Source organism: Aythya ferina (assembly GCF_964211825.1).
Source record: "Aythya ferina genome assembly, chromosome: 14".
Classification (NCBI taxonomy): domain Eukaryota; kingdom Metazoa; phylum Chordata; class Aves; order Anseriformes; family Anatidae; genus Aythya; species Aythya ferina.
Window position 1 is genome coordinate 1,131,371 of NC_140312.1, and position 24,214 is coordinate 1,155,584.

The following is a 24,214-nucleotide window of genomic DNA, read 5'->3' on the forward strand; positions in this document are numbered from 1 at the left end:
GAAGGAAAAAGGGACAGAAGGGGCGGGCAGCGAGGGAGCAAAGTCTGCGGCGGCAATTAGCGCTAATTAGCGGAGGGGGCGCCGCGGCGGAGGGAGAGAGGGAGAGAAGGAGGAAGGGGGGGGGGGGGGGAGGGAGAGAGGGAGAGGGAGGGGCGGGGACTCGGGCAGGGGCTCGGGCCGGTGGGAGGAGGAAGGGGGGGGGGAAGCGGGCGCCCGCCGCCGCGGCTCCAGGAGGGGCGGCTGTTTACTTCCTCCGCCCGCGCCCCTTCCACCCTTCCTGCCGCCCCACGGCTCCCCCAGGCCGCCCCCGGCCGCGGGGCCGCGATGGCAGTGGGCGGCTGAAGGAGCCCCAGCGCCCCCCCCTGGACGAGGTAAGGAGGGGCGGCGGCGGAGGGGGGGGGTCCCGCGGGAGGGGGAGGTTTGTGGGGGGGGGGGGGCGTCGAGGGTGCAGCCCCCCGAGGGCAGCGCGGCGGGCAGGGGGGTGCCGGCAGAGGGGGCTCGGCGGGAGCCCCCCCGAGGCTGAGCTGGGGGGGAAGCGGAGGGGTTGGGGTCGGGGGCTGGGGCTGGGGCTGCGCGACCCCCGCCCGCCGAGCGGCCCCGACGGGAGGGTGCAGGGGGAATGGGGGGGGGATTTGGAGCCCGCTGCGGGGCGCGCAGGCAGCCGTGGGCTGTGCCGGGTTTGCAGAAGTGGGTGTGCCAGCGCCACGGCTCAACAGGTCCCGACACATTGCTGCCAGCAGGCTGCTGCGCGGGGCAGCCCCCGCCGCCGTGTGCTTTGGGGCGTCTGGCGGCTCCCTTTGCGGGTGTCCCCCCCCTACACGCACACCTCGAGGGGGACCCGTGCCCCCCGACGGGGCTCCCAGCCCTGCGGGGCCGCCGCTGTCCCTGTCCCTGCCTTTTTGGGGGGGCAGCCTCGGCCCCACCGCCCCTGCCCACGGGCACCGCAGCCCCCCCCCCCCAGGCCCCCCGACTGCCAGGGGCCGGCCCCCAGCCCTCTTCAGCCCCCCCCCGATGGCCGCGGCTCGGCTCGGGGCTGGGGCCGGCGGCCTCGGGCCCGTTTTGCGCCGCGCGGTGCGGGCCGGGCTCGGGGGCGGCTGTCGGGGGGCGCAGCCCCTGCCCTAGGACGGGAATAGGGGCAGAGAGACCCCCCCCTGCTCGGGGCCTCCGGGCGGGTCGCGCCTGGGGAAGTTCCCCCCGGGCCGGCTGCAGCCGGGGCCACCTTAAAATATTTTTTTTTTTTTTCTTTTTTTTTTTTTTTCCACGCGGAGACTTTGTGCCGCTCGCAGCCTTCGCTTTGGCGCACGGAAAGCTGCGGCTTTCGGCGGAGCGGAGCGGGGCGGCCGGGCGGCCGCCAGGACGAGGTGAGCTCCTGGGGTGCCCCCCCGGGGCCTTGGGGGGGGGGTCCTGGGGCTGTCCCCCCCCCCCCCCCCCCTTCCTCCTGGCGGCCCCTCGCAGCCGGCTGCAGGCAGCGGGCGAGCGGCACGGAAAGTTTGCATACGAATTTACAGCCCTTCCCCAAATATTTGTGCTCCCTGCTGGAAATAAATGTAGTAAACACAAGCAGATGAAACCGACGGGGTTTGTCTCCGGCGTTAGATGTCTTTCGGGGAGGGGTGACGAGCTCCTAAAGTTTGTGGAGGTGATAAAAATCCTGCTTTAGTTTGGGTTGGGTTTTATTTATAAACGTGGACTTGTTTACAGAATCGCATTGACTTCGTTTCAAGGCTCACAAGCTGCATTTTGAGCCGGACTTAGGCAGGGTTTTGAGGTGTGGAGGTTGTGGAGCTACTGGAAAATAGCAAATTGTTTGGATTTTGGCTGGCTGGTGGATACCGAGCTGCAGAGCTGGGCTAGGGGCTGCTTCTGCCTGCCCTGAGCGATGCATCAGGACCTGCAGGGAGAGGGGAAACCAGCTCGTAAACGTGGTAGATAGCTTCGCTCCTTCCCTGCTTGAGAAGCATTACATAGGAGGGGAAGTTACCTTCTGAAATTTGTGGATTGGGTACTTGAACAACTCGTACACTTCCTTGCTTGCTAAGGTGGCTAACAGAGCTCGAGAGGGTGTTCAGAAAGCTGTCCTACGTTGCAGTCCGATTCTGAGTTGTGTGCAGGCAGACTTACTGCTCCATCCGGGCTTAGCAAAGCTTTATATATAAAAAAAAAAAAAAAAAATCATGTTACCACTCAGCTATGAACAAAAACCAAAACCAGTGGGTTTGGGAAAGATGTGGCACACATCCGTTTGTAACTTGACTTGCTGCGCTCGCGTTCTCCAAGTAGTTAAACGAGGGTCACTGGGCTAATGATTTGGACTTTTTTAAATTCTGTTATTAAAATATCCTTCGTGTGCTAACTTTGAATGCTTGTTATCTTTTTATAGCTAATGTTGAAAGTAATGGATTCCAAAGAATTGCTTAACTCGTCAGATCAAGACGAAACGAGGAAAAATGTGCTCATCAGTACCAAAGGAGGGATTGTGATGGACTTTCATCCACCCTTCAGGGGTGGAGCTCCTGTGCAAGCCCCTGTATCTACATCTCCTCTCCCTGTGTCTTCTCAGTCAGATTCCAATCAGCAACCTGCTCTGGCTGATTTTTCAAAAGGATTAGTAAACAATGTGCCTCAGCCAGACCTCTCCAAGGCAGTGTCACTCTCCATGGGACTGTATATGGGTGAAACAGATGCAAAAGTGATGGGAAATGACCTTGGATTTTCGCAGCAGGGCCAAATTGGCATCTCTTCTGGAGAAACGGACTTCAGGCTCCTGGAAGAAAGTATTGCAAGCTTGAACAAGTCCTCGAGCCTGGCAGAGGACGCAAAGGGAGCAGCATCTTCTGAGGTGCCGCTGGAGCCGGATTTCCCCGGCATGGCTGGCCGCAGCGTCCCCTTAGAGCCGGGAGCGTCAGTCCAAAGCCAGGTTGGCTCTAATGGTGGCAACTTGAAATTATTCTCTGAAGACCAAAGCACCCTGGATATTCTCCAGGACTTAGAATTGCCACCAGTATCGCCTGGCAAAGAGCCAAATGGGAGCCCGTGGAGGCTTGACCCGTTGCTCGATGACGGTGGCTTGCTGTCCCCGATATCCGCAGACGATGCGTTTCTCCTGGAAGGAAATTTGGGGGAAGACTGCAAGCCTCCTATTTTGTCTGACACTAAACCTAAAATTAATGACCGTGGTGACCTTTTACCCAGTTCCAAAATGCCAATGCCTCAAGTGAAAACGGAAAAGGAAGACTTTATTGAACTCTGTACTCCTGGCATAAAGCAGGAAAACATGGGCCCAATTTATTGTCAGGCAAATTTCTCTGGGTCTAATCTACTGGGTACTAAAGTCTCTGCCATATCTATCCATGGTGTCAGTACCTCTGGGGGACAAATGTATCACTATGATTTAAATACTGCATCGCTCTCTCAGCAGCAGGATCAGAAACCAATTTTTAATATCATTCCATCTCTTCCTGCCGGTTCAGAAAATTGGAATAGGTGCCAGGGATCAGGGGATGAGACTTTAGCTCCTTTGGGAACGCTCAACCTTTCTGGCAGACCTGCTTTCTCTAATGGCTATTCAAGGTAATTAGTTTTTGTTTCTCTTTATTAAAATGGTACAAGTATGTTTAGCACAACTGCATGCAAGCTGGCTTTCCCATTTTTTTTTTCCCCCTCCGCGTCGATCGTCGCTTTGTCATGCGTTGCGTGCGGCTGCCTGATGGAGGATCACCGATGTGTGGTTCTTACATTGCTCGGCAGCAATTTGCACCGGGTGCTCGACTCTGGGTGTGAAAGGGAGGAAATAAGGAGGGGAGCTGACAGGCTTTAAAAAATAAAAATAAATCTAAAATGTGTCCTAAGGGGAAAATTGAATACGTGGTGGAAGGATCCACACACAAGGCAGTATAGAGGGAAGTATTTAAGTGTATACAAAAGCTACTTCATTCTCAAGGGTTAGAGGATAAATCACTGTGGTGTTCTTTTTCCCCCCTAGTGTTACTTAAATGTTAAGCACAAAAATAACTTGGTTGCTGGGTAAATTTCTAGAATTACATTTAAGCTGAAGTAGAGTTTTAGCTTTGCTTGGTATTGCATTTACCTTACATGGACAACAAGATTCCAAGTAGGAAATACTCAGCAGTTCGTTTAATAACTGCATTTAAAGAGATAAGAGTATTTGCAGTAAGATTTAAACATACCTGAAATTTAACTCTTACGGAGAGCGGGAGGAGGGCTTGCTTATGGGTGGCTTTCTAGGGGGAGGGTGTTCTGAGGGATCCGGCGAGTGTGTGTTTGTAGTAGGGTTTTCTCCAGCTAATTCAATAGCACGGATATTGAAGTGCAAGACTTTGCCGTTCTGGAGTAAACACAGCAGTGGCAGCTTTCTCAATGGGTAGCTGTTTGTGTCTCCTCTCGCAGTCGGAGGACAGGTTCTGATTTCAGCCCGAACGCCTAGTGGTGTGTTTTTCTTGGCTATTCTGTGTTTAACATAGCCTTGCACAAGCACGGTGTTCGGTCTCGATTGAGGAAGAGTTTTGTGGTGTGATTCAGTGGAGTGTTAGAAAATGGCTCTTGAAGCCCAAATGCATAAAACCAGTAATTGTAGGCTTTTAATGAAGTATCTGTTTTAACTTTCTTTTTTTATTGTCCCACTGACAATCGATCCCCAGAGTGTTAACTGCCCGTCTCCTTGCACGTTGCTAGCTCTGGTTTCCCACGGCTGAAATGAGATGTATGAGCATTCCTTGGGCGCTTCAGGAAGACAACTTTTAATTTGCTTTCATTCTAAATTTCTGGAGTAGTTTTTGATTTTTGTAGCTGAGACGTGTTTTGCTTTGGTGACGTATTTAGAGCAAGCTGTAATGTAGGGAAACCAGGAAGGAAAATCAGAGTTTATGGAGAAATCCCATTTTGATGTATGAATATTGAATGTGCCTTATCACTTATTTTGACAGTAGAAATCCTTTGTACTTACCTTTTGCATAACCAGTCCGCCTTCCATGTTGTTTTTCATTGGTTTTATGTTTGTGTGTGTGTTTTTCCCATATATTTATCTTTAATGACAATCATTACAAAATCCGTATCAAAGCAAGAACAACTATTTCTGGGGTTGGGAGATGAATGTCAGAGCAGATCCCACGTACAGAATGGAAACAGCACTTCTGAGAATTTTTGTAAAGTTCATGCATTGTTTTTATTTTACAGAACTATTTAGAACCGAGCGCAGTCATATTTGAACGGTTTACACACAAATGTTTGTCAGGCTTTGGGGAATTTCATAAACAGCAGCTTTACATGCTTTGTTTCTGATAGTCTTGTGATGAAAAACCCACTCAAGCTCCTAATGTGTACAGAATATATCTGATCCTAGAGTAAAAAGGACAGCAGTGCTAGATGTTATCGGTGCTTTTATGAAGCAATTTTGGGGAGTGTGCTCAGTGTGTTTTTATTGGAGCTGCCTAGGCACTGATAGCAGGCGCTATCGAGAGCCCGCAGCGACCCGCGGTGCAGCTCCTGCCGTGGCAGAAGGAAGGAGCATCTGAAGGCTCAGGTCTGCCCCGACCGCGGCGTGGTACTGACAGCGTTCCTCTGCAGGTTCCTGCTTCCTGCAAGGCTGTTTCGTATTTAAAGCTTGCTTTTGTCTTATTTAAGATAATGGATTATTTTTCCTCAATTTGAGGAATGTGTAAAAGGACTGGGGGGGCTCAGGTTGAGTTTTGCTTAAAAATGCTTTATTTCCAGAGTTCATGGAAGCTGTTCTAATTTCCCACTGATTTTTTTATGAATAGATTAAAACTACAAATCCAATTCTAAAACCAACATTGTTTGCTTTCGCTTTTTTTTTTTTTTTTCCTTATGATAGGGGCAACCCCATCTTCTTTTTAAAATAACTTTGAGATGCTAGTGAAGTCTAGGGTTTGAAACAGGAATTCTTTCTTCCTAAACTGTGTCAGAAATATTTGGTCTAAGCTGACTTAGCTGTAGTTGATGCAGGGTAGATTTGTTTATTTCGCCTACAGAAGACTTAACGAAATTGGCATGCTCACTGCTTGTTCCAGAAACAAAGGAAGAGCTATCTTGCAGGGTTCCTGTGGTTGGTTTTTTGGGGTTGTTTTGTTTTTTTTTCTTTATGGTACTGATTCTGTGAGATGAGGGCTGGGATTGCTAAACTTCAGTTTCCGGTAGGAAGCATTTCCTAGTGCTGGTGGTCTTATTTACTGTTCAAAAATGTTAATTAGGTACTAAATGTGTGGGTGAAAAGCTACAGTTCTCTCCTGGTGTTCAGGTAGTGTTTACCTTTCCTGCTTTAAAGGAAAGCGTGTAACATCTCTTTATAGATGTGCAGTCTGAAATTTGCCATGCAATTTTTAAGTGATTTTTTTTTTCCTGAGGAGAGCACAGCAAGCCCTCTCTAATGAGGTACGTGATCGTCAGGGCTGAGAAAACCGATCGGTTTCACCACGAGAAGTGGAAAGTATCCTGAAGTTAACGCAGATAGCCCACGGAACACAAACTTTAGAACTTTGCTCCAAATGAATGAATCGGCAGAAGTCCCGGTGCTGCCGGCGGCACCTCGGGGCCGTGGCGAGGCTTCGGTGCCCGTGCGGGTGTGCAGGAGCCTGAGCAGCGGGACAGGCTCGGGGCTGGCTCCCAGGGGTGGCTTTGGCGAGGTCCCTGCTGCCCGAGGAAGATCTGGATCGATGAGAAGGCAGCAGGTCAAGGGACTGGTGGACGGGAGGATCAGGAAAGGAGGCCGATGGCGAGAATTTGCCGTAGGCTTGCTTTGATAGAAGAAATGGGTCAGTATCCAAAAGAGGAGCGAAGCAAGCCGCAAGGTTTTGGTAAACGCCTCGCTGAAGAATTTGAGGTTTTGATGGTGTCTGGCTCTAACCTGAGATTACTGGTGGCTTACTGCATAAATGCCAGTGAAATCTGTTAAATTTCGGGGAATGATTTTAGCGCCACATGCTCGCAGGACTCTGCAGTAATGGATTTAATGCATATACCACTCAGCTTTTTTATTCCTCTGACTTCCTGGAGATGTGGCTTGTTGGGGGGGGGAGTGGAAGACGAGGAGAAGCCATGCAGCAGCGCGGATTTTTTTTCTTTCTTAGCCTACAGCCAGCATTTACAAAAACTGGGCCCCACTGGCAGCGTTACGGCTTCTAGTATTACATTTGAAATCATTCCTAGTGCTCCAGCTTGTGGGGGATAAGGATCATTAAGGAGGTTTAAGGAAGGGCGAGAGCTGCGAGAAGCCATGGAAGAGGAGGAGAATCTTTTTTGGGGGGAAGCTCTGCTGGTCGGCCGCAGCCAAGAGAGCTGGTGGGTCACAGCTGCCTAGCTGGGAGCCGCTTTGGGCTCGGACATTTTACTCGAAGGAAGGGGAAAGCAGGGATCGCTTGCTAGAGATGGCAAAGGTCAGTTGTCCGTTTGTCTTACCTCATTGTTTCGGGCTGGCTTTCGGCCAAGGCCGGTGGCTTGGCGCGGCCGAGCGCGGTGCTTTAAATGTTGTCTGACTCAGCAGTGTGCAATGTATGGCACATTCTGAAGCGTGCCGTACTTCATCATTTTATTTTGACACAAAACCCGGACTCGTTATTTGGAGGGCTTGCTCCAGGGTTTGGTAGCCTGTGTTGTGATTTGTCAGCCTAGCGTAACTCTGGGGTCAGGCTTTGCGTTCTGGAAATGCGCAGCGAGGAGGTTACCTGTTCTGTCAGGAGGGTCTGAGTTAGGGGTGTCCCGCAGCATATGGTGAAAGGTGCTGTGAGAGTGAAGGTAGCTAGATAAACCATAGCTCACATCAGATATAATCCACTTCTTCCCATTTAAAATGATCCATTCAGCTGGCTGGTAGCTGAGTAGGCTTCTGTGAGTCCAGCCCAAATTGGTAACTTCTACTAATTTACACCCCCTATAATGACCTTGGTTTCAGTCCCAGTTCCAGCTTGCGAAACACAAGTTGATTTTTGTTTTCCGTTGCATATTTGTGTGTTACGTATCTTAAACAGTAGTTGAACCCCACTGTACTCAAAGGCGGGCAGTAAAAGCAAGGCTGTAGTTTAAGGCAGCTCCTGATGAATCTTCTAATCGATGTGAAATAGACGCCTCAGCGAGTCCTGCGTCATCTATTTACTGTGTTAAAGATCAGGGCTTTACACAGAGGGGGGAACTGTGCTGGGGATGCAAACATCCCTTCTTACTTTGGCTGTTACTGCCCAGTTACTGTATTGTTGAAAATAATACAGTAACTGGGCAGTCAGAGGGGCGAGCCGTTCTGTGCGTAGCTGTAACTGCAAACTGGAGCTAGCTGTATGTTGTAAAGGCTTGCCAAGTCCTCCTCTCTCTTCCTGGGCTTCCCTTTTACAGCCACCACATACCAGGTGGGCTGCTGGGGGGCTTCCTCTAATTTTTTTTTGAAATGCTTCCTAACTTTGCGCAGCAAATATTCCGGAGGAGCAGCTGGCAGTACTGGCTGAGCGATGCGATGCGCACGCCGCAGTTTGACTGTTCCTGTTTGCTACACCTCAAACACAAGAGAGGCTGCTGCTCCCATTCCCTTCCCAGATTCAGTGCCTGGGTCCACCAGAGTTGTTCCCTGGTGCGTTTGCTTAAACCAGATGAGTTGGCAGGGCTGTTCCAGCAATGAGAGCTCTGCAGTTGGTCCAAAAGGTGGTGGGAAAGGCGGTGCTGGTCCCAGCGTGTCTGGGCTGAAGGGGGCTGCCTTTGCAGCTCCTTCGTGGCCTCGTTCGTCCGATGTGGTTCGGGAGGATGGAGGCTGGGTTATTTGACCAGTTTGAATCGCCGGGTATGCTGGTTGCAAACATTTTCGCAACGCTTCTTTACCTGTTCTTCATTGATGCACAAAGCTCAGTGGAGTAAGAGATCATCATCTTTTAATTCCATTAGCCTTTTACCTATGGTATGCTAGGCATCGAAATAAGCTGTTACTTTTTTTTTTTTTTTTTTTTTTTTTTTTTTTTTTAGTAATCAGTGGCTTCTGGATTTTTTCAGAATGCTTTTTGGAGCAAATGCAAGATTCAGTGCTGGCACGTTAGTCTGAGGTGTGATGTGAGCGGTTCTCTTAGGGCGCTTTGTTAGACCTTCTGGCCGGAGCAGTGTCTGTCCTTGTGCTGCTGGGTGTTAGATCAGGGGCTTGCCCACCAGCTTACGGGAGGGGGCAAGGACTCAGCACTCAGACACTGGCCTGGGAGAAAATGAATGTGTGTCTCTTGTTAGTAGCTTTTCCCCTCACAAACCCCTTGTTTCTGGAATATTACTAGATCTAATTGTATTTTATTTTTTTTTTCCCTAAAGGGTACATTAAGGCTGACTAAGCAGATACTGTGCCACTGATGTGCTGGTATAACATAATTCATTTGTTCTGCAAAGCGTTCCAAAGTTGTCATTGTTGAGATTTAAAAAAAAAAAAAAGTATTAATGAAATCCTGTTCTCAACCCAAGAGCTTTACAATTACCTTGTTTTTGTGTTATTAAAATATCTGATGGTGTGTAGTCTCCAGCATAGAGAAATTAACTTTAAAATGCATTCATAAAAAAATCAACTTAGATTTGTTTCTGTGTTTCTAAGAACAGTTAGGTGTGGAGCTGGATAACAGCTGGGAAGAATGTGTAACCATACAGTACTTTGTACAACAGATCCAGAGAGTTTGTTGTGTTAAGCTCTTTGATTTTTATAGACTTTGTCTCCCAGACACTGTCGGTATACATGAATTTAATCTCATAATTTGCTGAAGTGTTGAAGCATTGCATCATTAGGTACACAGATTATGTGGAGTTCTCATGACAGGTTTTCTGACTGATTCACGTAGTGTGAAACCCATTTATAATACAGTATTTGCCTAAATAACCAAGATACTCGTAGGCCAGGAGTTAATCCCATTCTGTATGCTGGGTTCGGGAAATTATGCAAAGACACTGCGGGTTGGTAGCCCCATCTCCATGGGATGGAAGTGAACCGGGATGGCTGCAGTAGGTGACACGCACACAAAATTACAGTAATTCCTTTCAGCTTGTTGCCTTGTCACTGACTTCACGTCAGCTAGGTTCAGCTGTCCTTGGGACAGAAATGAAACGGAGCCATCGGGTTGCTGTGCCCATGGGCAGGAGGCTGAGCGGAACCACGGCGGCAGCGGGAGGCTGTGTGGCACGGCGAGCTGGGGTGAGTGAGTGTTCGTCCAGAAGCAGCTGGGCTGGGAGCTCAATTTAGCCCAATTACTCTCTCCCAGAGGCTTTTCTTCTTGCCTCATCTTTGCTGTGAAGGTGTCATGTTTTGGACCAGCTTCCTATGCCCATAGCTGATTCAGCTGGTGCTAACTCTACCGAGAAACTTTCTGCCAGACTTCTTTCCCTGGCTGAAACAACGTCTTCATGTGTTAAAGCTCTGTACTGCATCGCGGGAAATAGGATCGTGTTCACACAGTGACAAAAGCACATCCCTCTGCCTTGCTGGCCTGTGCTGCCAGCTCTGTCACTTGGGCACTGAGGTCCCGGAGCGCAGCAGAGCTCGGGGTAACCGCGGCCTCGTGAACTCCTGCACGTGGGGTTGAGTTTGGCAGCGTAGCTGATGTCAGGATTTTCTGGCTGCTCTTGGAAGTGAGAATTAAGTTTATATCCCAGTACGCCACGCTGCTTATCCAGGGTATCACGGGGAGTGTAATATTAATGGCTACTTAAATCAATAGTCACTACAACTGGGGGAATTTCTGGAGGAAGCAGTGCTCCTCTATCAAATCCATCTTGACATCTTGCAGAGTACATTTCTGTACCAGCCAACTGCTTTCTTAATATAGCCCGTATCAATTTGTTATAATTAAAGCTCACGATTCCATCTGTACCTATGGATTCACACTCCATGTTAAGTCTTCCTGGAAAGTTAAATCCCGGTGCACTGTAAATCTGAATGTCTAGTGAGCTGCTGCCGTGTTTTTGGAGGCGTGATGTAATGTGCAAGTTCTACTTTCTGTTCAAAGATCTCAATTTTCCCGAAATGTCAAAGGTCAAGCTGCATTTGAGAAACAAGTTCCAAAATAATAATAATGCCATTCTTGAATTGAGTTCAGTGCTGCTGTAATTTAGTGAAGAATCCGAGTTCCACAGCGGGTTTCTCCAGTAGTACGCTCTCCATACAATTTGCAGTAATTTGCACGGTTACCCCGTGTGTCAGGAAACAGCTGGAAATGGTGATTGCGTTCGTGCATCATGGTCACAGAAGATTTAATATGGAACTTCTTAGCAGCCGAGTGCAATTTACTCAGCTTTACTCAGATACTTCACATTTCTGGTTACTTTTGTTTTAGGTAACAAGTTTTAAGTAATGCTCAGGGCTCTAGTTTTGGAGCTCTCCTTACCTAAAGGCTCTGTTGTGGTAGACTTCTGCGTTATATTAGAAACTTCTTTTTTCTTTTTTCTTTTTTTTTTTCTGGCAGAGGACGGGGGGAAGCGTTGTTTCTTTGCATGTGCGTACCTTTCTCACGGTATTTGCTTGCCTGCCTCGGCTTCCTGGAAGTGCTGCTGGAGGAGGCTGAAAGGCGATAACCTCGCTGTTCACCAGGACCCTGGCTTCCCTGTGCACGCCTGCATCTCTGGCAGGATGATTGGGGCAGGCAAATGGCATGGCCCATGTGAAATTCTGTAAAATCTTCAGCAAAGGAGTTCTTGGTCTTGCATCAGACTCCTCCAGACTTCACGTGGCACTCCCAGCACCTGCGGGGTCTGTGTGAGGGGAGCAGGTCGCTCCTCGTTGCGCTTGGGCAGCGTTGGTGCCTTTGGCCTCCTGGCCGTGCCCGTGGCATTGGCACATCCTTGGGTCTTCCAAACCTTCACATGCCATCATAAGCTGCTTTTGAGAGTGCAAACCTGAAGTTCTGTGACCCTCCTGAATTTCTTGCGAGCTTTGAAGGGTTGCTCCTCAGTACAGCGTTGGCTCATTAGCTGGGAGTTTGGTGGCTGTGACAGAAAAGAGCAGCTGATGTGGTTTATTTTTGTTATTACTTGAAGAACCTGCTTGACACAGCCTGGTGCGTATGTGTGATAATGTCTAATGGCATGGTAATACGGTCTGTTACTGTTGCAGTACAGATTTCTGCAGAAGAGGAGCTGCTGCCAGAACGATGCTGGTAGAACATGTTACGCAGCGCAGATGCCAATTACTCCATGGTGGAGCCTCTCTGCCAGTCAGAGCCACACTTGTGGTGTTTGTCATGGCGAATTAAAGGCAGTGTGCTGCTGTACTTCGGTAGTCTGTGTTGGAGCCCGGTTCCATACCGCGCTCCTCAGCAGTTCCTAAGTATCTGTAATGCATTCACCAAGGTTTGGGGAGAAAGGGATGCTTGGTGTGGGAAGGGATGCTTGGTGTGGCTTCGAAGAAGGCTGGCTGTCAGGTAATGCTGTGTCCGTGAGGGGCTGTGTGGTATACAGGGGATATCTCACATCACGTAAAAATGAGGGGTGTATGGATACATCTGTAAGTGTGCCGTCACAAAAGAGATACGGAGTTCTCCCATTTTTGGTAGGTTTTTATGCCATCAGAAGAAGCAGGTTGTTAATAATGTGCTTTAAATCAACATGTCTATGCCATGAGCACGTTAAGTACTTCTGTGTACCCATGCAGTTTTTTTCTCACTTTTTTAAAAAAAAAAAAAAATAGCTTTATTGCTCCAGAAAGCTAACAGAACTTTTTTAAGCCATTGACTCAATGTTTTTAACAAATCAGAGCTGAAAACATGCATGTGCTGCATGCATGTGTGTGGATTTGCTATGCAAGAATGCAGTTCATAGATGTAAATTTAAAAGAAAAAAACAGATAATTGCACATGGTATAGTTTCATGTCCTGATTTCAGTTTGCATGCTGCCTAGCTGTGCTTTCTCTCCTGTAGTATTTTTTTTAATTACTTTTACTTTGTTCTTGGATGTTGTTTTCTTTTTTTCCTTCTTTTTTTTTTTGCCTGTTGATTTTCTGTTAATCTTGTGCTAGGTATGAATTTCTCTTAAGACTGTTTTTCATAAAATGCTTTATATTGTCTTATATTCTAATCTACTTCGTGTTTTAAGTGAGAATAGACCCTTAAATGCTTTTTTAAATTACAGATTCCAAATTTGATATCCAGAAAAGCTTATAGATACTGGAGATGGGTGAGGGAATGTGGAATTGCAGTAAGACAATAAATATTTGGAGAAATAATAGCAGGCTGCATATGAAATGACCAATTCAGATTCTTTCTGAATGATAGAATTCCTTATAAATAGCTCTTTTTATTCACATGCATCAGTGGGGAAAACTTGACTTAAAATGAAGATCAAATTAGCAGGTGAGCAATGAGCACACCTAGTAGTGGAAAAATAGACAATCAGACATGTCGATGGCATTAATTTCTCCCCATAGTTGATATGAATGCCTTGTCTCTCTCAGTTCCTTTTGCTGGAATTGTAATGTTCATGGTTTATCAAACTTCCTGCAGAAACGAAAATGAAAATACTCAGTGATCAGGCAGTGCTCTGCAGAAGGAGTTACTGTGGTTATAAAAACCAACTAATTAAGCTTGTAGCTACAGAATGTCACCCGGGCTAACTTTAAATCCGCGTACTCTTCTTCAATATTCTTTGCAAAAGAGTGGATTTGTTCTCACCCTTCCTTGGCTATGCTAATGACACTTGTGTTGTGCTTGCTTTTGTGCTGCCTCCGGTCTTTAAATGCAGCAAAATAATGAGGTTTCTGTTTTTTCTGTTCATGTCTGTTCATGCTGAAGTCCCACTTCTAGTGAGGCTCGGAAGCCTAAAGAAGTATTGGTTACCAGTGAAAGCTGGATTGAGCTAATGCAGTCTCCTTAGATCTCAAATCGTTATCTAGTCTGTCTGCATCTATATTATACTGAGTGGCAAAATTCTCTGTAAGCCCCTGGAAGAATGTTGTTGTTGTTTTGAACTTCGCTGTTACCTCCTATCAGTTTGCTTTCAGTCTAGATTCCAAATGCAGCAATCTAATAATTCTTTCATTTGAGGAAATAAATATGGTGGAAATATTGGAGTAATGTGAAATTCTAGCTACTCTTTTTGGAGGGTTTGTTCATTCAGAAATGTAAACATTCTTCCTCCCAAAACAAATCCTTTAAGCCTGTAATTGAACAGACTTCAAATACTGTTTTTTGCAGGTTTGTTGGGGATGGCTTTCTGAAACCTGCCTTTTTTTTTTTTTTTTATACATATTTAAAAAAAAAAAAAAATCTACACCTTGGGTTTCTGGGTAGTTAGGGTTTTCTTGAGGAAACCTTTGGCTCAAGTATTTGCAAGTTTTCTAGGGATTTCCATACTGTTGGGAACCTGTTAGAGCTGCTTGCTGCCTCCCCCACCATTTTCCTGCAGTACCCAGCCGTGATCAGACCGCAGCAGCTGGGGGTGCTTTGATGAAGATGCCCCATGTGGGTCCCACCACATTTTGCTGGAAGGGCAGGACCCACAGGGCTGGGGGACGAGTAGCTGGGGAGACGCTCACTGGGGCTGAGGAGCAGGCGGGTGAGGCACTGGGAGGCTGGGGCAGGGTCCGGTTTGGAAGGCAAAGATCAGCATCTCCTGGAAGCCAGGTAGTGCGAACACCATAAGTGCATAAACAAATAACCAGAGGAAGAGGAAATATACATTGCGTGCTTCTAAAATACCTTGTTAGCTTTTTTTTTTTTTTACCATAGGTACTATTAGAAACATTCACCTCTGTATAAAAGTTTTCTCTTTTATACCTTACTCTTCTCAAATTGTAACTTCAATATATTTACAGTATTTTTGATAAGGAAGTTCCAAAGATACATTAGTGAATTATTTTTATTGTGCTATTTTCGGTTGTTTATTTCAGTGATCGAGTCTGGTAGATTTCTTACGAAAAGAACTACGATAATGTTGAAGGGTTGCACCATTTTTAATTACTTTTTATGTCAAAAAGAGCTGTTACTGTGTTTTTATTTAGCTCTGCAGGATTAGGTCTTGTGAATATGGTAAATTACTGTGTTGAAGAGATACTTGCTATGAGAAGAGTGGTTCAAAATGGAATAAAATACTAAAGAAAAAGTAGAAGGCTGTAAGTTGTACTCGGAAAATAAATTAAGCAAGCTGGCTTTTGCTACCTTACTCAGATTTCCAAACAAACATAGATTAAAATCTAATTCGTAAAGAATGGTAGGATGTCTTTTTTACCAATTTATTTTGTAAATTGTGTAATCCCTTTTTAGAGGGAAGGGAAGACTTTGTAATATATTTTGTGTTATTTGCTTTGGCCAAACAATCCTGATAAGCTTAAGGCTTAAAAGAAAAATGAACATGAAGAGATCCTGTATCGCAAATACAGTCTGCCTTGTGCTCTCTGTAGCCAAAGAGCTGCTACTTCAATGCTAGCATCTTTCAGGAAAAGCATTTTTTCTAACCTCTTCTATTTTGTTACAGTCCAGGCAAGGCTTCTTAGAGGTCGCTTGGCCCCATTGAATTCTGTGGGAACTAACCATTTTTAAATCTGAGTCCTGCTCTGTTGTAAAGTCTCTTGATGTTGATTTCATGTACTTTAATGAATTCTGTCCTTCCTGAACACGTATTTCTACTAAGCCCCACACATCTGCTGTTTTCTGAACTGACAAGGAAGCTATTCTGACACCTTCAATTTTAATAAAACCGATCCAGCAAGTTTTATAATGAATTAGCTTTCCATAGTTAGAGAAGACAGGTCTGTTCAAATGAAATGGCAGCTTATTTGCAGCTTAAGTGTGTGATTTAATAAAAGTGAAATTCAGTGCTAAAACTTCTGGTATAAAATGCAAATACGACAAAAAAAAAAAAAAAAAAAAAAAAAAAAAAAAAAAAAAAACGAAAACCTGAATGTTCAGAGTTCCTTATTTTGAGTAACAAAGCATGCAATTTTTTATTTTTTTTTAAGTGAGCAGTTAATATTGGGATGCTTACAAGATTGCATTCTTAGTCATACCAGATATCTGACTACTTTCAAACAAGAGCAACTGGTTCGTCAGGTGAGCGTGGACCTATTTTATCACTTTAAAGATTCTTTTAACATGTTATAGGTTGGGACATCTGAGATTTTAATGAATAACAACCACAAGGTTGGAGCATTGTTAATAGTGCACTTGTTTGTGTCACTTACTGTGTTCCAACTGTCAGAGAAAAACTACATGGCTAACTTGCACAACATGCTATTAAGGAGGGAGGAAGTGACTTCAGTTTCTATTCCTGGTTGACCCAAGACTATAAACTGAGGAAGAGCTATAAAGGAAATGCAACATTCAGCTCTTTGAATCTTTCCAAGGATTTATAAGTGTTACTAACTCTGCCTTCCTGTGTGCAACACATTTCAAGATATGGACATCTCAAAGCTTCCATTCTAATTAAAAAATGAATCAGAACTCGTACCTAATGAGGGAAGCCCTAAAACTTGATAGAAGTAATGGTAAGCTCTAATGCTATTTTTCATCAACAAGGTCTAAAACTTTCTGTGTCAACAATCAGAAAAGTTTATTTCCCAAAGCCTTAATGCTTCTGTATTGAGGGAGATGCATATTCTTTTAGTCTGTTCCTTAAGCTTCTTTTTTGCATCAGAGTCTCTTTCTAGGCTCTATATTAAAGGAAGGAAATAAGTTTAACAAAGTTTTTTTCTTCACTTGTGTCTTTCTTACTCAAGTCTGTCTGTAATGATTTTGCTTTTATGAAGATCACATACTTCCTTATCTGTGCGTTAGAAGATGAAATAATGACTTTGAAGGTTGTCTGAAAGAGTTATGGTGCTTGCTCGCATGGTGCTTGTTCTCATTCTTTGATTGAAACCGCTGTCACAGGATGATGTTCTGCTGTAGGATAGGATGAGATTTTGGGGTTTGGTTATGTATTCAGAAGATCTGTAGAGCTTAAACTTTTACAGATGAAAAAGGTGGCTGGGTTCCACATGAGTGCTAGTGACTTTGGGATATCTGTTCTAAACACGCTGAATGATGCCTGCCTGGCTGCCGGTTGTAAGGTAGCTTCCTCTAGAAAGTGTATAAAATCACATTGGTGATTCAGCTATTATGATTTGCCGTCGCGTTGTTAGAAACACGATGCAACTAAACCATAAACTATTTCAATATATTTATGGGATTGTAAAGCTAACAGCCTATAGACTGTGGGAGGGCCCTCGGACACATCGAATAGCGTGTATTTCCAGGGAGGTTTCTGGCCGATATGGCTGTTTCACAGCCAGGCCCTGATATTTTGTCCCTAGCTGTGTGACTCCATGCTGCCGTTTCAAGCAGCTTGTGCCAGATGTGCTGAAGGGTCGGGTGGGATGCAGAGAGCCGGTGCGCTTCAGGGCTTGGTTTGCAGCGGTGCTGGGAATTAGCTGGAAAGGTTCCTGGTCGTGAAGCTGGGTGAGGCTGATGCAGGCCAAGCAAGTCTTAGTTTAAAACAACAAAAAACAAGTCAGGGTTTTAAAACAGGGAGCAGCTTGCCCAGGTGTGTTGAACAGAAATCCCATAAAACATGGAGGGTAAAAATGTAAAAAGGAAGGTGAGAGGTGATTAAATAATAAAAAATAAAGAACTTGAGTGCCTTGCAGAGGTGCTGGAAGAGCTGGCGAGCTCTGCAGGTGTGTCTGGTGCTGGTGGGGCAGTGAGGCACGTGAGGAGGCTGGTGGCGGGGTGCGGGCCTGCCCTCACGCACGGGCAGCGGAGGAGCTGGCTGTGTCGGAGGTAAATACACACGAGGTGTGTGACCAGAGGGATGTGTGAGATGTTAACAAGTCACCAGGCCTGGGTGACCTTTAAAATAAAATCTAAATTATTTTTTTTTTCCTTTGGAGCCTTGGACATGTTTTTCTTGCCAAAGGCTAGTTAAAAAGGAAAAAAACAAACAGCACCTCAAGTTGGCATGGAATTGGAAGACTGGTCCTTGTGGAGAATTGAAAACTGGTTAAAGAATAGGAAGCAAAAGGATTTAGTGTTTGTTATACAGGATGAAAAACTCAACTGCCTCATTCCCTTGGGGTCAGTGCTGAGACGGGACCTGAAAAGGGAACGGGAGGGAGGGCTCTGGGCTAAGCTGATACGGAGCTATTTTGGGTAGCCCAGTGCCACACTGGAAAGCTCTCTTAAAATATAGTGAACGCACGGGAAAGTGGAAGGGGGAGCCTCTGTGTAAGAAAAGCTGGGACCATGAGTCTAGGGTAAATTGCCTGTGTGTTGCTTAATTAAAAAAAAAATAAAAATCAGAGCTTGGAGCTGGCAGCTGCAGCTCAGGGAAGGGGGTCTGGAGTTTTTGTGAAATCATCAGCTCGGTGTGCAACAGCAGCTGAAAAAGTAAATAAGGTTTTGTGTTATCAGGAAGGATAAAGAGAATGACCTCTGCCTTGTGCTGCTTCACAAAGCCTTGGTGCGCTCAGCCCGAGGGCTGTGTGAGTAGCTTCTGCCTGAGGGGGGTGGGTGGTAATTTTTTTAATTTATTACCAGAACACCTGTGTTTGTGTCAGATGTTTGCCTCCAGTGCTAAAGAAGCAGTCTCCAAAGTCAACAAGCCAAACAGACAAAATGGAGGAAAAAATTATAAGCAAAGAGGGTGCACCATACAGTAGTGCACCCTCCTTAGGATTGGGGAAATGTGTGGTGGTGGTAAGCAGTCGTCCTGCACAGGGCTCTTCATCCCGTTGTTAATAATGGTATCTTTGTGTGTGTGTGCATTTATGCATCTACCCTCGCATGTTAACTTTCATGCTTCATTTTACCCTTACTGTTACAAATAAGATAATTATAGTAAAGCAGGCTATTCAAAATGCTGCCTAGGGAGGTTTCTACATGCTTGAAAGCTATCCTTCACTTTCTTCATACGATAGTCATAGTTCCAAGGACGTCTAAGAAATGAAAATCTTCTGTTATAAAGATAGTTTATTCTGTCATATGTATTTTCAAAAATTTTCCCCAGCTCTCCCGGCTGTCCCCATTCACACGTACTTCAGGTTGCTGTAGCAGCGCTGAAGATGTTTTTATTTCTGTGCTGCCTACCGCAGACGCACAGCCGAAGCAGTCAGGACCATCCCTATTTTTGCAAAAACTGGAGTTCTGTTCGCTTACCTCACCGCTTTCTCTTCAGCATAACAGCAGTGCATTTATTCTAATAGAATAAATATGAATTTAATGGAATAATGGAATAAATACAAATTTCATAAATCTAAATTTAATATTTAGTAATACTTTCTACAAATACAAATATTGTCATACAAGAAAAATAAATTAATAATATTTTAGCCATCCCGGTAATATTATTTATATTTATTTTCTAATATCAAAGCATAGAATTCAGTGATTTTTATTTTTAATCGCTCCTTTATATAGCACGTGATTTTGCTATTTCTTTGTTGGCAATGCTTCCTGGTGCTTCTAGATTTCTAGTTTCAAAGATGCATTTAATCTGAGGTGTTTTTATGTTAAAGTGAGAGAGTTGGATATTGGGAAAGAGCTTATAATCTTTTCAGTTGTAACAGTTGTGTGTTTGGACAGCAGTTCGGTTTTCGGCTGGGAGGTGCAGTCAGTGTGTCCAGCAGGTGAGCAGCAGCCCTGTGCCGTGGGACCCAGCAGTCGCCTCTGCCCATTGCCCATTGGAGAGGGTTGGCCAGATACCTCTTCACGTGTTCTGCTATAAGTAACTTGGGTCGCTTTCTTTATTGTGGGAAATTAATAGATCTTTAATTATTTTGCCAGAATCATGATTTTAGTGAGTAATGTTTTTTATGTATGTGCAGGGAATGATGTTTGGAATCCTTTGTGTTTCTTTTCAGAGGATTTTTTCTAATTCTTCCTAATCCTAAAGAGTCATCCCGCAGATAGTGCGAGGTATGAATTGCTTTGCCTTACCCTTACACCTCACGTGAGAAGCTTGAGTAATACAAGTTGGTGACCAGGCAGCGCGCTGGTAGCCGTTGCTGTTAACCTGAGAATGACTGGCTTTGCCAGCATGGGTGTTGAAGAACTTCTCATGACTGTGAGATGAGGCTCTATCCACTGCTTTGATCTCTTGCTCTTATTTCTAGAGCTCAGTCAGTATTTTGTACAACTCAGGGTGCTCAAGGAAGAGCTGTTCTGTCTTTCCTATGTCCCTGAACTACCTGAGGCTCTTCATGCAGTCCTCTCCCTTGGTCTGTGCATTTGGATTTCTTTCGACTTTCTGATGGCAGGTGCTCGTGTTACTTTGTCAACGTTATTTTCAGTTTATGTTGCTGAGTGGGATGATTGTGAACTGGGGAATGTTACCACTTGCCTCCTCCTGCAGGTGTCTGTCATCTGTTTGTATTAATACTTCTGCAGCACTGCACTTCAAAAAAAAAAAAAAAAAAGTCTGTATATCCTGAAACTGTTGACATTTGGGGGTTGTTACAAATGTTACCAGCCTACATCCCAAATATATGAATCAAATATTTGGTTATAATTTTCCAACACGCATTGCAATTGACACCTTTTGGTTTGAATCTCTGGTTTAATCAAATCTCCACTTCTATTTTTTTCTTGCTGGAAATGCAGTGAAGACAAAATCACTCAGTGTATATGTGATGTCCTCAGATGGGGGGTTGCTTTATTTAGTTGGCCTGTTTTGTTTGTTTGTTTTAATGCTTCTGGAAGCTGTTGACATAAAAATAGTTCACATGAATAAACAAATGTGCAGAAAAATGTAAAAATTTGTGTGTACACACGCAAAAGCATATTGCTCTTCAGTACGCAGTGGTATCTTATACTTTACTGTCGATGAGCCTAGTCTTATTTAAAAGATAACTGAGGTTTTGTTTTTTCATCTTCTTGGTATTGCTGAGAAAGACGAATGGAAATTGAGATGAATTATATCTAGTTTTCACAAGTACATAAAGAAGATAAAAATGTTTCTCATAAATTTGGAGGTGAAGGGCTTTGAAAACTAAGCAGTTTGTGGTTGGTGTGGTTGGTTTTTTAACCTGAATTAACGTACTGGTAGAATTTCAGATAGTGGAAAAAAACACTAGGAGGTAAGAGCCAGAGCCAGGTATCTAGCAGCCTTTTTTTTTTTTTTTTTTTTTTTTTTTTTTTTTTTTTTTTTAAATCAAGTTAAAATACAAAGATTTGGAAGAGAAGGGGCATGGAAAGGAGAGATCAGGAAAGAAAGAAAGAGAAAGAGGAGAAAAAGAGAAGCTGGCATTTAAAAACCAACAGGAATTGCACGTGATTTCCTTTTTGTTTGGCCCGGGAGCTTGTGAGTTCTCTGTGAGCTGAAGTAAGTTCTCAGTGCAGGACCATCCCTAAACCTTCAAACGTTGGAACAATCATCACTTCAGAAAGTTAGCGCTCTGTTGAGCCGTTTGGACAACGCAGGTTTCACCCAGTCAACTTTTTCTCTTATTCATGTCTGAACACAAATCCTGAGCGGCTGGACTGGCACAGGCCGTGCAGCCCTGTCCTCATGGGTTGTGCCTGGGGCTCCACACCAGCACAGAGGGGATGGTGTCCAGGTGTCTGGGTGCCTCCCAGCGCCTCCTTTGTTGCTGAGCCCACCTGAAGCTGTGCTGCATCCTCTGCTTCTAGCCCGAACGCCTGCTTTTCTGCATTGGGGCATAGAGGCAGCGCTGGTCACAGCAGAGCCTTCCCCATTCGTCCCTTTATCGTAAGCGATGTCTTGGAACAAGCTGTGACTGCACCTGCCTGAGTGCCCTCTGCTGATAACTGCCCTGCTCTGCCACGAGCTTGTGTTGTTCGATAGTGGCTGCTTGGTCTGCAGTTGGCAGAACGTGTGCCTTGGAATTCACCTGCCCTTACCCTTCATAATATGCCTCAGCTCTCCGTCAGCCCTGCCGTGGCCGTGCAGTTGGAGCAGATGGTCTTTGGTCCTGTCCAACTGAACTCTTCTATTCTATTTTGTTCTCATCTTCTTGAGTCTTTTTTACATAATGTCACCAGCAGGAGCTACCGGGACTACATGCGAGTGTGTTTCACAGTGTCCCAAATGCAGCTGTGCATCTGGTTAGATTCGCAGGTACATACAGGAGGGCAGTATTTCATACCCACTGTTATTTAAATAAGCAGCATGTCAATTGTTGCTATCAGTGGTGAATATTTTGATTATTGCCCACTTTGTTCTTCCTTTCCTCTCAACAGAAAACATGGTTCTTGTTTGGATTCGTGGGTTCGCTCTTTATAGCTGTCACTGGTTGGACAACAAGTAAACAACTTACTGTAAATAGGCTCCGTGCCAGCTGGCCTCCAGCTGCCCTGGAACTTGTGACTTGCATTCAGCCTCAGAAGACGACTTGCTTGTTTGGTTCTTTCCTTTCAAATACAAAAAGAAAAAACACCCTTCTTTTTTTTTTTTTTTTTTTTTTCCAATTATATATCTTTCCTGGCCTAAATATTACAATTCGGGAAAGATAGGAGAGGTAATCGGGTATTAGGACTAACGCATTTTGGAGGAAAGCTTTTGACGTTTGCTTAGAAGCCTTTAAGAAACAGCATTGCAGTTGGGAGCCAAGAAGTGGCATGTCTTGAGGTTCATCTTCGGACCTGTGCAGCAGCTTTATGTGCATTTTCTTTCCGTCCTTGAGCCGTTCCTTGTTTGTGCAACCTGTGTTTGACCCGGTTTGTGGAGGTGCTCACAGTGCACACAGACTCTGCGAGAGCTCTGTACGTAGGAGAGGCACATAGCTGGGGGCTCATCGTGCGCAGGGTGCACTTGGTTGCTGGTGTCCGGCTCCTCAGCATCCTCACAGCATCCAGGCTGATGCTGTGGCTCCTATCCTTTAGTCTTCCTGAAGTTGAGAGCGTAACTCTTCGAGAATTACCTTTCACAGCAGGATTTCCAACATGTTTTGAACTACAAGGTAGGGGAAAAGTACTCAACAAGTTAATGTGGTCTGGGTGCCAGGACACATCTGGCCAGAACAACCTGGCGTTTTGCACTTGCGTCGCTTCTTATTTCTTCCAATATTTAAGTGATCTAATTTATGTAATGTTCAGTTAAATATGTCTATGCTGTAAGTGGGAGAATAATCAGACTGAATGAATGTCTGCAATTGATCTTCTTGCCTGTGTAGTAATACTAGAGATTTGCCAGGAAACTTGCTGCTTTGCTGCTGCATCTCCTTCCTTCCCTGCTCAAAGTATGATCACATATTCCTTAAAAAAATAATAATTAAAAAAAAGAATACTTTTTGCTAGGAAATTCCGCTTGTGGATTGGGGTTCATGGCTGTGGCTCTTAGAACAGGGAAGAATCCCAGAATGCTTTCAAAGGGCCTAACACAACGTGTGTTATTCAGCCCAGCTTCAGTCGGGATAGATGTATGTGCAGGTGATATTCAATGGTATCCTTTCACCAAATGTTGAATATATTCCAAGGAGTTTTGACTATTTGGATGTTAAAGAAAATCGTCTTTTATGAGGAATTTACAGTAATTGTTTCTTAAACAGCAGTCTTAGATATAATCTCTAGTCTTGGCCTTTAATTTGAGGTCAAAAGCAGATCAGAGAGCGTCTTGGCAATACAGTTGAAACAGCAACGTGGCTATTAGTGTGGTTAATTTACTTATTTATTCTATAGAACCCTGTTTCCAACTTAATTTTATCTCTTTTGTGATCTGCATAATGTATATCTCTTTAAGAAAGCCTGTCTTCATGCAGGTAATGCTGCCGTGTAATTGCAGCCAGGCTTCTGGCAGCTGCTGGGCTTGTTTTGCCTTCTCGGGCGTGATGGGGCTGAGCGCGAACAGACAGCGCTTGTTCCAGGAACAGCGGCGAGGGGAGGAAATTCTCAATGTTAACAAGTGGATGCGTTTCCTGAGTTTCTTGCAAGGCTCTAAAAAGTCTACAGAATATTGGGTCTCTTCCTTACTTTGGAAAATCAAAACAGCGTACATTTTTAGAGGACTAAGGGTTGGTAATGGGAGCCTTCTTAGTTTCTAGTTACCTCAAATAAATGTGAAGAAAAATGCTTATTTTCTACACAGAAAAGGTGTGGAAGAAGCTCTCCTTTAAACTCGTGTGTGTAAACTTCATTTTGATGTCATAATTCAGGACTGAAATGTAAAGGCTGCTTTTGAAAGAGAAGATTTTACAGAAAGTATTTCTTATTATTTTAAATGCTTTCCCATATAAATGTTCCATACTAACACCTCAACACTTCAATGCATATCCAGTCCATTCCCTATCTCCGTGATCAACTTAAGATGCCTTAGCGGTTT

The 24,214-nt window shown here is 45.0% G+C and overlaps 1 protein-coding gene across 3 annotated transcripts in view; it reads left to right on the plus strand.

Moving 5' to 3' along the window:
* Positions 1 to 201: 201 nt before the first annotated feature.
* The window catches only part of NR3C1 (nuclear receptor subfamily 3 group C member 1), a 66,188-nt gene continuing 42,175 nt past the window's right edge, over positions 202 to 24,214 (plus strand). For 2 of the 3 annotated variants that reach the window (XM_084535792.1, XM_084535794.1), the window contains exons 1-2: positions 202 to 371; positions 2,381 to 3,570. In XM_084535792.1, coding sequence (XP_084391918.1) covers positions 2,384 to 3,570 — 1,187 coding nt within the window. In that variant the 5' untranslated portion in view covers positions 202 to 371; positions 2,381 to 2,383. Of the gene's footprint in view, positions 372 to 1,268; positions 1,362 to 2,380; positions 3,571 to 24,214 lie in introns of all 3 variants that reach the window. The other variant, XM_084535793.1, reaches the window with a different exon arrangement.